Source organism: Rhinolophus hipposideros (genome assembly GCF_964194185.1).
Source record: "Rhinolophus hipposideros genome assembly, chromosome: 22".
NCBI classification, from domain to species: domain Eukaryota; kingdom Metazoa; phylum Chordata; class Mammalia; order Chiroptera; family Rhinolophidae; genus Rhinolophus; species Rhinolophus hipposideros.
In genome coordinates this window covers 18,015,413-18,029,225 of record NC_138068.1, presented here as the reverse complement: position 1 = coordinate 18,029,225, position 13,813 = coordinate 18,015,413, and the positions used below count along the sequence as shown (strand labels likewise).

The window sequence follows — 13,813 nt, the reverse complement described above, 5'->3', positions numbered from 1 at the left end:
CCTGTGGGCAGAGGGAGACTGAGTGAGGGTGGATGGAGACCCCCATCCCTACCCAGGTCACCCTGATAGAGTCCCCACCCAAGGAAGCCGGTCTCTGCCCTGCTTTCCATCGATTTTTCTGCCTCGCTTGGTGGGGCACCTTACAGGCTGCAGCGCAAGGTGGGGTTCTGGTCGGAGTACTGACAGACACAGCATTCCTGGGTGACCTGCTTACTGCCACGCATCTTTCCAGGGCGTGATCATCTCTCCTGAGAAAATGGACAAATTCTAACTACATCTCAGGACATATGTGTTTGGGGAGATGAGAGACAAAACATATGGTGGGGAGGGGCGGAGGACCATATAAAATGGGGGTTTGTTTTCTCCTTTATCTGACAGTGTGGCAGGGATGGGGGTTTAGGTGGAGCTCCTGCCGGGACAGGGGAAGCCCCTGTCCTGCGATTTGGTGGAGGAGCTGGGCCCTGCAGGGAATGGGAGGCAGGTGGGGCTGCCATTGCCCTCTGGGGCCCTGAGAGGACGGAGAATGTCCTACCTGTTGGGTACGCATGGAGCACCTACCTACTAGGTGTCAAAAACCACATAGCATGGGGAGCTCCGGGTCCCTGTTCTCATGGAGTTTCGATGGTAAAACATGCAGTGAACAGATACATGACCATGACTAGGGTGGGCGTGAGGTGGGGGTGGGGACAACCTATTCAGGTTCATGTGGTGAGGGACCGCCCTTTGGAGGGGCCGACTTTGAGCTGAGCTCTGAGTGACTTCCCGGGCAAAGAGGGGCCAAGGGAACAGCATTCCAGGCATTGGAAACAGCCAGGGCAACAGTGAGGTGGAAAAAGGCAGGTTCACAGGGCTGAGAGGAGACCAGGAGGTAGGCGGGGCCTGACCCCACCCTCCACCCCCCAACTGGGTGGACTTTCTTCTCGGAGCAGTGGGGAGCCAGGGGAGGGATGGCCAGGTCTGACTTGCTTTTACAAAGACAGCCCTGGCTGCTGTGTACTGGCGTTGGAAATACCCTGGAGGGAACCGCGTGGAAGCAACTGGAGAAGTCTAGAAGAATTGATGAGAATGGCAGCTTCCTTTCTGGCCTTCTGGCCTCCTTGCTCACACCTTGCAACCCTGCCCTCCCCCACGTGAGTCTCCTATAGCCCACGGGTGTGGGGTAGAAGCCAGGCTCGAGTGGGGCATTCAAGGCCCTGGGCCTGCTCCTTCAGCCCCGCGTCTCGCCAGCTGCACTGCACACGCCTCTACGTGCCCCACCTCAAGCCAGGACATTCCCACCTGCAGGTCTGGCTGCTCCCACTCTCTCTCCCTCTCCCCCACCCCCAGCCCGATGCCTGCTGGCCTTCCGTTTCCTGAGACCCGGCCATTCCTCCCCCCATTTCTTTGCACAGCTCTGTTCACAGAGACGCCCCATGACATGACGGCACGGACAGGCGAGGACGTGGAGATGGCCTGCTCCTTCCGTGGCAGTGGCTCCCCCTCCTACTCGCTGGAGATCCAGTGGTGGTACGTGCGGAGCCACAGGGCCTGGACCGAGAAGGAGGCGTGGGCCTCGAACCAGGTACCAGCCCTGGGGAGGCTCCCCGTTGGGCTGGGAGAACCCTGGTGCCCTGGGCGGGGCTGTGTCTCTGCCCCTCATCTCTTCTGGGGAGTACGGCGCCAGCTAGTTTGTCCTCTGCAGCACCCAGCTGTCTGTCTCCCTTCTTCCTGAAACGGAGGCTTGTTTTCAGGGCGGGGGGCAGAGCTAGGCTGAGTTTGGGAGGGGCCCAACAACAAGGGCTCTCCAAAGAACATAGAGGCCCATCCTTCCCAGTACAAGTGGGGAAACTGAGGCCAGAGGGACAGAAGCTCACTCACCTGTGACTTCTCCTTGCTGAGTTCAGTCACGTGCACGCATGCAGGCATACCCTTCCACACGTGTGCAGGCACACTCCTGCAACCGTCACTGCACACGCATTGGCCTCGACACATGGACACGCTCAGACGTGCACACGGCTGGAGCAGATGCTGTTGAGGTCCCTGCCCACTCCCGGAGCATACACCATCCCCTGCCACCAGCCCCACTGCCAACTGCCAACCCCTGTGACTCTGCCTGAGGGTTTTCTTTGGACAACAGAGCCTGCTGCCAGCGGAGCACCTTACCTATGACTGACAAGAGTCGGAGGATAAATCTTCCAGCTCCCTTCCCCGAGGTGCCCAGCGGGAGTAAGTTCCGGTTGCCCACAGTCGGGGCTGACTTGATAACACACCCGTTATTGACTTCCTTCCCTTTTTGGTCTCATTCACTCACTCCTCTACGGATGTTTCCTGGGATTACCTCCCAGATAAACTACTTGCACTTGAATTTTTTGTGTCAAGGCCTGCTTCTAGGAGAACCCAGACTAAGACACTTTATTATCACACCTGTGTGTACACAGATACTATGCCAGCACATACACATATGCGTCTACCGATTTGTATATGAACACATATATTTACACTCCTTTATCTGCATATATAGGCATGTTCACACATTCTCCCATGTTCAGCAAATAGCCTCTAACATGTTCTGTCTTGCTCCTGGGAGTGTCAGCTCTCCAACACACAGGCTTAGAAGACTCCAGTGGTCAGAGAAAGCCCTTAGGCGCAGGTGCCAGTCTTTGCAGTCAGATGCCTCCGGGGTCAGCTTGCAGGGAATGGCGTGTGGGAAGGACTCTAACAGTATCTGCTGCAAATCCTCGTGTGTGACACACCTGAAAATACAACACATTCACAGATACACACAAGTGTACAGACACACCACATTCTCACAGTTTTGCCTGTTCACACATACCCCCGCCATATATCCCCAAGTACTCACGTATCTACATGCCCACATAGCACACACACAGTCAGTTTTATAGGCAGCTCCTTGATTGTCCTTTGTGCTGACTCACCCCCACCCCCTAAGAGGACATGGAGCCGAGGGACCCCCCAGTTCCAGACCCTGGGGCCCTCATAGCGTCACCTGCTGTAACTAGAATCTTAGCTGTTGCCCGTATACCCACCCCGTGATGCTAACGCCTTGTGTCTGTTTTCTCTGCCCCTCCCATTCCCAACAGCTGAAAGCATCTCAGCAGGAAGACGCTGCAAAGGACGCGACCAAAATAAGTGTGAGTTTTGATAATGACTTCTCACAAGGGCTCTAATAGAGGAGACAGCTGCAATTTAAAAAAAAATATTTTTTTGGGGGGGGGTCCAGTTCAGCAGGGAGCTTAGGCAAGAAGGTGGAGGAGACGAAAACAAGAAGGGAAAAAAAAATGGCTCTGCTCTGTTTTGTAAAAGCCAGAGATTTTTCAAGTTCATTGAATGACAGGCACAAAAAATGACAGGGGGAGAGAAGACGCATTCTCTCCTGTCGGGAGCCAAGGCTGTGTGCGTCCCCGATGCTTCGTGTCTGTCTCAGCAGCATTTGTTATTTGGGGAACCAACAGGGTCTAATGAGACTGAGCCGGCTTTTTTCAGCCCATCATGACTGACAGCTGCAGCCTCTCACGGTCACTGGGGTCATCTGGCTCCCAGGGTTGAGGCAGGTAGGGGAACCATAGCCGAAGGGTTTTAGGCCTGGCTCGCAACTTCTTACGCATTGACACATTTCATTATCATTGCTACACCTCTATAGAGAAGGGCAATCATTCACCCATTTGATAAGTGGGGCACCTGAGCCTTAGAGGGGGCAAAGACTTGGTATCATGATGTGGCTAAGATGCCTCGAGCTCTGTCTCTAGGCTGTCCTGGAGCCCAGTGAGGTAGGGGACCCAAGGAGCTCGGGCGAAAGGGACTGAGTAGAGCGGACTGACCTGGGGACACATGTGCCCTTTGGAGTAGGCTGGGATTGTGCGTGGAGCATGAGGTCAGCCTGGCAGGAAGCTAGAAGTCCACCAGCCTCGCACTCAGAACATTCAGGTGCCTGCAGAGGGTATGAATGTGTATGTATGAGGAGTGGTCTCCATATCGCTTTTCTACTACTGCTTCCACAACTTTTCAAGGACATGGGGAGCTCAGAAGTGCCACAGCAGAAGTCACAGTGTAGAGTGGAAACTGGGAGGCATGGGGGTGCCAGACCAGGCATTGGAGGTGGCAGAGTGGAGGCAGGGAGGCCAGGGAAGAGGCTCCCGCAGACCCTCAGGCAAGAGGTGGGCAGATGAGAGAACAGGGCATTCACCATTGGTGCTGTCTGGCCCAGGACCTTTTGGAGTTGGGGTCTGGAAATTTGAGTGGGCCCACCCGCTTTCCACCCCTGCCCTCCACCTCTCCCGTCTCTGCCCAGGGCACATCCATATGTAATGCCCCCATTTCTTGCCCAAACACTCACCAGGTAAGCCCGAGCAGGCAGAGATCTCTGTGTATGTATACCCTGTTCATCGCAACTCTCTCTCCTATGATTTTGTTTAGGGTTTAAGGAGCATCTCAGGCAAAGAAGAGAATAATCTAATTGATTTAGAGGATTAGAATTCGAGGCTGCTGGGCCCCACGTGAGGGGAATGCAAAGATGCTAATTAGTTAAATAAAATAAACGTGCTCAGTGTGACTGTGCAATCACTCCCGCACCCTCAGCCCCTGTGACTCTCGCACCATCTGGGGCTCCCGGGGTCTGGTTAGGGAACTCACAGTCATAGACCCAGCTCCTCCTGCAAACAGCGTCACACACATGACTGTTCTTAAATATGCAGATACGGCGGAGTTGGCCGACACCTGTAAGCAGATGGTCACCGTGGTTTCCTGCAGTTTAGGAGAAGTTCACACTTTTTTCTGTCACCTTCAAGGCTCTGTGCTCTCTGTTCACCCTCTGGGCTGTCTCGTCTTGCTTGACCTGGCTCCCCTTCCCCTCCCACCCCTGGCTGCTTCTCCGCCTTCGCACAGGCCAGTCCCTCTGCCTGGAAAACTTCCTCAGCTCTGAGCTCAAGAACCTCCCTTGATCCTGTGACTCAGCTGGCACCCATACTCCTCCCTGCTGGCTGCATTGCCATTGCTAATTATTCGTTCCTGTGACGATTTGTTTTGCGTCTATCCCCCCGGAAACAGTGGGGCTGGAACTGTGCCTGCCTGATTCACTGTGACATTTCCAGAGCCTAGCACAGCGCCTGGCATGTAGTAGGTGCCCAGTAAAAAAGGTGAATGACTGTCACATCCACATGCCCAGACCAACAGGGTTGTAAACCCAGAATTATTTTGATACACAAAGATGCCAACGTGACATGCATCCCGTGCTTGCCCATGAAAATGAAGGAGCCAAAGGGGCTCGTGTGGCACCATGTGGGAGAATCCAGGCCCTGTTCTGCAGGTGCCAACTGAGCCAGGCAGAAATTTCAGCCCACTAGTCCGATGTCATCTAAAAATCTCAATTTTGATGGAATTGATTTTTAAATGTTGGGATCTAATTTGATGTTTGGAAAACACCGTGGGAGCCACACAGTGCGGTCTACTTCCTGGACAGCGTTGGGGTTCTGGGGGAGGAAGAACAGTTAGCTTCCGAGGGCTTGGTGGGAGCAGGGCTCCAGGGATGCGCGCTGCGACCTGTGGGGGCTGCCATGGTAACCCTGGGAGGCTTCGGAGAGGCCATGCTGAGCTCTGAGGTTAGGACTGTAAGGACCCACGGGGGCCAGCACTGAGTGTCCCAGGAACTGGGTCCTGGCTCCCGCTCTGCCGCCTCCCACCGCCTCCCTGTCCCCTCTCACGGTTGTCGAATGCCTACATGGAAACACTGTGTAAACTGTAAAGTCCCGTGGACTCGGCCATGTGAATGACAGTGGTTACTAGAGTGGAAATGTAACACGAATTTGCAAATCACAAGACTCCTTGCCATTCCCAGTAGGCAGAGGAGCCGGAAAGGAGGCCCTGTTTCTTTGAGGGAAGGTGGCGGGGAGAAGAGAGCTCAGAATATTGTAGGGAGATTGTTTATGTGGGAGGAGAGGCACATCTGTGATAAAATAATAATAATATAATAATAATAATAATAATCATAATGGTGGTAAAGCAGCTGACATTGATTGAGTGCCTGCCATATGTGAGGAACCATAAACACTTTACACAAATTACTTCATTTAACTTGGGGCCTGGGGAAGGACCCCTGGCCTTAAAAACATCTCTCTCGGTAGCTTGTATTGCTGAGGAGCCCACCACCAGGGCCTCATTCCTGTGGCTCAGGAAAATTCCCCTGCGTAGTGCCCATTTTCAAGTTCTGGAAGTTTTTCTTTTGTTCTCATTGAAGTTCTTTGTTCTCGAATTTAGGTTAATTTCCCTTTCACTGGTTTTGCAAGGAGAGATGGTCCCCAACTTCCTAATCTTTAGACACGGTGAAGTTCTCCACACATACCTTCTCACGTAGGGGCTCACCTGCCTTCATCATTGTTAGTCCCTCACAGAAATTGTCGGTGCTAAAGATGCAGTTCGTAGAACCTGCTTCAGTCTGAAGGAGCCATGGGCAGCCTGGGTCCCCGTGTATATGGGGCTCAGTGCTCTGGCCCACTCATCCTAACCCCACCCCCCCTTCCAGCCAAGCTGCTAAAAGCCAGGTACAGCCACCGAGGCTTCTGGAACCACACTCAGCCTCCCCCCACCCCATGCTTCTACTTCCCCATCAAAGGCAGCTGCATTCATCAGATTAATCTAGTGGTCCTGCAGGCCCAACCCCTCCTGCCCCTCCTGCCACCACTACATGTGGTGCACGCGTGGTACCAAATGGGTGTGGGGACGTGGGGTGGGAGGGGTGGGACCACTGGCAGTGCACGAGGTCTGCAGCCTTCCCAAAGAATTACCAGGCCAAGCACTGGGTCAGGGTTTCCTACGATTTGATTTTTTGCTGTAGACATTTCTATCTTGTGTTGAAATTCCTGTGGTAATTCACAACAGCCATAGGGCAGTAAGTTCTGAAGTCTGCAAGGGAGGTGAGACTCATGCGGAGTCAACATTATCCATCCTGGGAATCCCTTGGAACATCCGTAGAGCAGCTGGCCTGTGGTCAGGGGCCATGAAGATGCCTCTGTGATGGCCGTGGTCACACACACCCAGTCCCTGCCCTCAGTGTCTTCCCAGTTAGTGTGGGAGATGGATGTTAACCCAATAATCACACACAATAAAAAGTAGAATGACAATCGTGGCCATCAAAATGAGTAGAGCTGCCTGGGAGTTGGAGCCCATAACAGAGGACGTGACCTAGTCTTGCGGTGGGAGGGGGAGTATGGAGGGCTTCCTGGAGGAAGTGCTATTTGAGGTGAGGGCTAAAGTATAAATGAGTTGACTAGCAGTAGGGGAACTTCTCTAGGTATGTGTGTTAGAGGCAGAGGGGAGGGGAGGATGAGACCCCAAAGTGCCCCCCCTCCTGGCAGCTACTTCGGAGAGCAGTAGAAGGAAGGGCTCAAAGTTAAGGGCATTGGGAAAGATCTGTCTGGTTATCATGGGAGAACAGATTGGAAGGGGCTGGAGAGGTTTTGGGGAGATCAGGAAGGAGGCTGGAGTGATGACAGGAAGCCAGGACCTTGCTCTGGCCAGTGCAGGGGGATCTGAATTCTAGAAAGAAGGGAAGGAGGCCCAGTGGTGTTCAGAGGGAATATCAATGGGATTCAGAGATACGTTGTGCATGTGTGGAAACAGCAATAGGGATGATGACTTGGGAGGGGCTGGCTGGGGTGCTGAGGCTTCCCGGGGCCCAGATTTGGGGACACCCTGCGCTGAGCTCTGAGCATGCTTGACAGGCTGGTTGGAGTGGCTGGGTGTTGCTGATGGAGGCATGGGAGTGGCAGAGCTCAGAGCAGGGCTCAGCGTGGGCAGGGACCGTGTGACCCCCATTCCTCACCCCAGCACCTTCTCAGGAGCACCATATCATTCTTAGGCCTCAGCCGCGAGGCCACACGTCAGGGAGGTCTGGCAGTAGCGATGCAAATTGGCACCACCCATCCTTCCTGGCACAGCTCAGGAGAAAGAGCCCAGCCTGCCCACCTGATGGCCCAGCAGCCACTGCTGTGCCCGGAAAGGCCTAGACCCCCGGCGAGCCAGGAGGAGAGTGAGCTTGGGCCTAGTGTGGACTTGCCTTGTTTCTTTCAGCGTAATTAGGTGCTTAATTGTACCACTAGGGCCTATCAATGCCTGTGCGGAGGTGATTATGATTTACAGCCAGGCTGCCCTTGTGGGGGTCTCTTCTCTGGCCTCTTCGGTCGAATTGGAGGTCTGGGATGCAGAATTTTCGGCCCAATTTGTGAATGGTGAAACCCAACAGGCTGCTTCTCCCACCCCCAAGAAGCTGGAGCAGGAGGGTGGGCCCCCCTCCAACAGGCTGAGGGGCTGAGCTCCCCTAAAACATGTAGAATTGGGGGTTTGGAGTGGGAGGGGGTGGAAAGACAGACCTGAGGTTTCCTGGTCATGGGAGGCTCCCCAGAGATGTGTTTAAGGCTTGGTTTCTGTCACCAGCTGGGAGCCTTGAGCAAATCAATTCACCTTTCCGAGCCTCAGTTTCCCGACCCATACAATGGGTATCTTAGCAGTACGTACATCATCTCACAATGATGAAGTCCTCCATAAACACTACCAGCAGCACTACTGTTACTGTTGTTGTCTTTATTAATCGCCTTCTCCAGATGGTGCTGGAAGGCACAGACCACTGGGGCTGGGAGGAAGCACTATCTGATGTGTGCCTTTGCCCTTTGTCCTACTGGAAACCAGCTCCCCGGGATGCTGGTTTATGGGTGTGAGGTCTGTGTTCTCCACTCAACCATGAGCCCACGCAAGCATTGCAGGGGCCAGACTGGTTTACAGATGTATCTCCTCAGAGTGGGCGCTCACTAAACGTGTGTTGAATGAATTAATATGTAGCTGAAGAACACTGAGGCCAGGGTGCAGGTGACCTGCCAGGGCCAGAAGCCAGCCTCCAGCAGTCCGTGCCGTGCTTCCCATCCCCCTCCTCCTCTCTGGGGGAACAGCTTTACCTCGGAAGGCCATATGTGTTTGCTGGCAGTCAGGGTGGGAGGGAGCTGACTGCTGGGGGTGGTGGGGAGCCAGTGGCCTTAGCATCCCGTCTGGGGGTGGGTGAGGGTGGGCAGAGGGGTGGGCCATGCTTGATGCTCTCTCCCTAGGAGCCGGCTGCTCCCAGCGCTTCCCATTATTACTCCATTAGCGCCTTGTAGGGTTGACAAATGAAGGATAATTAATATCCGTGAGGGAAACAGATGTTGAGGTAATTCGCTCCCCGCTGCGCACTTGCAACAGTATCCCCTGACTCCCCGAGAGCATGGCAGGGCCATAGGACCTCTCTGTGCCCTTGGGCAGAGGTGATGGAATCAGCAGGGCTGATGGCCTGCAGCTGGGCCCAGTCCCCAGCATGGGGAGGGGCCACCTGGCCCCCACACCCAGAGGGGCTGCTGGAAGGATTTCCCACCCTTGCTATAGGGACATTCTGCCTCGTCCCACCTCGGGCCTCCTGCTGTACCATGATTTCCTGCTTTGTGGGGGATGGTGACCAGCTGGAAAGGCTCAGAATAAGAGAATATGGGCCAGGCTTCCTGCTGGTACCCACTCACCCTCTTCCCTTCTGGAGCCTGGGAATCCCTCCACCCTGTGACCCTGCCAGCTCTGGGTGACTTTCTGTGGGCCTGTCACCATTTGGAGGATTAGAGTGCATGAAGTCAGCCCTGGGTTGAGTTCCTAGCTCTGCCACTCACTGACTCAGTGCCAATGGGAAGGAAAGTCACTACTGTTTCCAAGGCCTTAGTTTCACCATCTGTAAAGTGGGTATAATCATGTGTATTAAACTTAGAAAGCATGATATCTAGTTACCACTTCAGTTGGTGAGAGAAGGAACTATAGTGAGTCCTTTCATTATACAAATCTTTTATTGTTATTATTATAATTATATTATTATTTACAGGGAATTAGACCCCATAATGGTCACTAAGATGATATTCCTGCCCTCATGGAGTTTGTAGTTTAGCCAGAAAGAGAAACAAAAATAAAGTCAACAGACAAATCAATTAAATGGTTCTCAAGTTGTGAGGACTGCTCTGAAGGAAATAAACAGGGAGCTGTGGTGGAAGGCTTCTTGGAGGAGGTGATGTTTGAGAATGAATGGGAGTCAAGCAGGTGAAGAGAGATGGAGCACAGCACCCAGGCAGAAAGACCAACATGTGCAAAGGCCCTGAGATCACAAAGAGCTTGGCATTTGGGAGCGATGAGAAGGGGCCGGGGAGGCCAGAGCAGATTAGCAAGATGATTTGAAGGTACATGTGTGAGTGCCCAGTACGGGATCTGAAGCCAGTTTGCAGAGCAAATGTACCCTTTGGAGTCTGCCCTATTCATCCTGGCCTTCTCACTTAAAGGTGATCATCAGGGGCACCCCCCTCCAGCAGTTAGTCGTCTCCCCCCTCCACCCCCAGAGGAAAGGGACTAGTAGGGCTCAGGGCTGGGGCCACAGGTCTGGAGCCCACTCAGCTCCAGCCTGGGCCTGGTGAGCCTGTGATGCCAGCAGGTGCTAAGATCACTGGAAAGGAGTTTACCAGCTGGCAATTTGGGACTGATCTCCACTGTTCTGTCTACGTGGGGCAGGGGCTGCAGGAAGTGGGCCAGGGAAGGATGGAAGCTCCCTCCCACCACCACCATCCTCTCCACAAGCCCAACACTCCCTCCCTTTTTAAAACTTTTTATTTTGAATTGTAGACTCACAAAAAGTTGCAAAAATAGATCATAGACGGGATCTATTTCTCACTGATGTATCTTACATAACTGTCCAACTGCCTTTTCTCTTTTGATTGAAAAAACTCACCGTAGCTTTATGTTCGTGGTAGATTCGCCCATGTCCATCAACAAGTGGCTGGATAAACACATTGCAGTATATTCAGGTGATGGAATAGTACACAGCAATGAAAAAGCACGAACTGGGCCGTGTAACAACATGGAAAAACTAGGTGATATGTTGTATGAAAGAAGCTGCGCATGAAAGAGTTCAAGAGCAGGCGGAACTAAATCTACAGCGATGGAAGTCAAAGTGGTGGTTAACTCCATAGGGGTGAACACTGACATGGAAGGGCCACAAGGGGGCGCCCCAGAGGGCTATAAAGGTCCCTGCCTCGCTCTGCTTGGTGGTTGCACAGGCATACCCATCAGTAAAAATTTATTGAGTGTGCACTTTACTGTATATAAGTTAAATTTCAATTTCAAAATAAAAATCTTAATCAAATCAAATCAAATAAATAAAAAGCCACCGCACAAAGACAACTATCACAGACACTCGCTCCCCCCAACTGGGGTGAATAGTTATTAAAATCCCAATATATTTGTGATCGATCGTCATTTCTTCTTTAAGAAATAAAACATTCCAGACTAAGCTGAGAACTCACTTTGCAGTCTCTCCCTGGTCCACGGCCCTCCCACGGGTACCACCCCCAAGACCACCTCCACTAGGAGCCCCCGTGTTTCCTCCCGTCTGTTTTAAACTTGGACACCACAAGTCTCCAAAACCAATACAGAGTATTTTTTATGTGTTTATTTACAAAAATGGCATCACACTGTAGGGATTTTGTAATGAGTTCTCACTTCCTGCACGCCGCTGAGCTGTAACATGCCTGGCTCTTGGCTCATTCTTTTTAAGTGCTGTGCAGTAGTCCATTGAATGAACTCACTTCCGCCTATTTAGCCTTTCTGTTGATGGACGTGTAAGTTGCTTCTACTTTGTTGCTAGTTAGCTTCCTGTGACCTCGTGAGGGTGTCTATGGGGCCCCACCCTAGGAGTGGGCCTCCCGGATGACACTGTCCTCCCGCTGCGTCCCACGGCCAGGTCACAGTCTCTCTGTCGCCCCCAGGTGGTCAAGGTGGTGGGCAGTAACATCTCCCACAAGCTGCGCCTGTCCCGGGTGAAGCCCACAGATGAAGGCACCTATGAGTGCCGTGTCATCGACTTCAGCGACGGCAAGGCTCGGCACCACAAGGTCAAGGCCTACCTGCGGGTGCAGCCGGGGGAGAACTCAGTCCTGCACCTGCCTGAAGCCCCGCCCGCTGCACCCGCCCCACCGCCACCCAAGCCTGGCAAGGAGCTGCGGAAGCGCTCCGTGGATGAGGAGGCCTGCAGCCTCTAGACTGACGCCCACCCCGCCACCTGCCTGCCCCGCGCCCCTACGGCCGTAGAGTGCATGAGGAGCTGCTGGACCGCTGGGGACAGGACGGCCTGGGTCCAGCCGCCTCCCCATCCCCGAGACCGCCTGTGGCCACTACGTCGGCCCTCCACTTACCACCCCTTTGCTCAGCATGAAAGCCCCACCCAACCCTTCCTTTCCAGCCCCCTTCGGTGACCTGGCTCAGAGGAGGTGGCCCCAGGCACCAACGGAACAACTGCCCCTGAACATTGGGGGGGACACCATGCTGGGGCCAGACTGCCCCCTTTCGTCACCAGCTTCAGTGGAGTCCAGTGTTTTCGCTTTGCTTGCTTGTCTCCCAGCCCTATCCCTAGCCAGGGCCTCGCAGCCTTACGCTCCCTCCTTCCCACCATCCCCCCTCCTTGGACCTGGGGATGTGGACAGTGACCCCTCCCCAAATTTGGACTTGAGTCTTCTGAGCAGACCTAGGCCTCCCCCAGGTGAAGAGAGGGGCAAAAGCCCTCAAGGGAGCCTTGCTCTGGAGCTGTGGCCCGGTAGCAGGGTCACTCACAGGAGCCCGGAGAGGAGAGGGAGACACCCCACTGCCTCCTGGAGGGTCATTCATGGTCAGCCTCCTTACACCTAAGAAACAGCTCCCTGTTGCAGACTCCGGGGAGGCCATGGGACCAGGAATCTCTGCCCCTTCACATAGCAAGTTGGAAGGAAGACCTTTCCCCTCTGACCCCATGGCCCCATGCAGAGTTTTGCACCAGCAGGACCCCTTTGAGGGTCTTTGAGGCTTTCCCAGGGCCCCCCTCTGCCAGCCCCCAACATCCCAGCCACCTCTTGGGGTCCATGCCAAGGCCTACCCAAGGGCCTGGGGCTGTTGGGAGCCAAGGGACCCCAGTACCAATCCCTTCATAATTAATGATCAGGGGACACCTGCCCCTGGTGATTTGTAAATATTTCTATTGGGCCAAACACCCCTCAGAACTGGCTCAAACCTCTGGCCACCCCTCAGCAATGGAGTAGGGTATGTGGGAGAGGCCGAGGGCTTTGCCTAGGGGTGTGTGGGTAACCCTGTACACATGATCCAATCCGTGACTACCACACAACCTGAATAAAGCGGTTTAAAAAAAAACACCTCGGGCAGTGTCATTCTGGGGCATTCGTGTGTGGAAGCAGTGTGGTGGGGGAAGGGAGGTGGCTGAGGGCTTGAGCAGCCCACACCCACGCCTCACTGAGCATTTTTCTACTGCTTTCTACCCTCCAAGCACAGAACAAGAGCTGGTGTGGGCACAGGGAGAGAGCAGAAGAAAACAAGCCTTTGTCCAGCCCCAGGCACTTGAACTATTCTTAGATTCTGAGGTAATCACATGTATAGAAGAATGCCTAAAACATGTTTACTGATTTGTGAATAAATTACACAGCAAATAAGAGTGAGCCGCTACCCACCAAACCGCACCCCAGCACAGAACCCCCAAGTCCAGCCCAGGTGTCTTTCTGACTATAGCCCCTTTCCTCCCTCTTAGACGTAACCAACACCCTGACTTTTAAGGTCATCATATTCTTAATGTTCTTTCTATAGCTTTACTACCTATATGTGTGGCATCTTAAGCAATATATAGTTGAGTTTTGTCTATCTTTTTAGACTTCATATATATGGAATCTCTATTCTTTTATGCACCACTGTATATATTTGTGAGATTCATCCATGTTGTTGCATGTGTCTGTAATTT

The 13,813-nt window shown here is 53.4% G+C and overlaps 1 protein-coding gene across 1 annotated transcript in view; it reads left to right on the top strand.

The window, feature by feature from the left end:
* VSTM2L (V-set and transmembrane domain containing 2 like) overlaps positions 1-13,215 on the top strand; it is a 33,103-nt gene extending 19,888 nt beyond the window's left edge. Inside the window, exons 2-4 of the mRNA XM_081034687.1 lie at positions 1,392-1,561; positions 3,081-3,131; positions 11,805-13,215. Of these exons, the coding sequence (XP_080890813.1) occupies positions 1,392-1,561; positions 3,081-3,131; positions 11,805-12,077 (494 nt within the window). The 3' untranslated portion in view covers positions 12,078-13,215. The remainder of the gene's footprint in view (positions 1-1,391; positions 1,562-3,080; positions 3,132-11,804) is intronic.
* Positions 13,216-13,813: the final 598 nt, after the last annotated feature.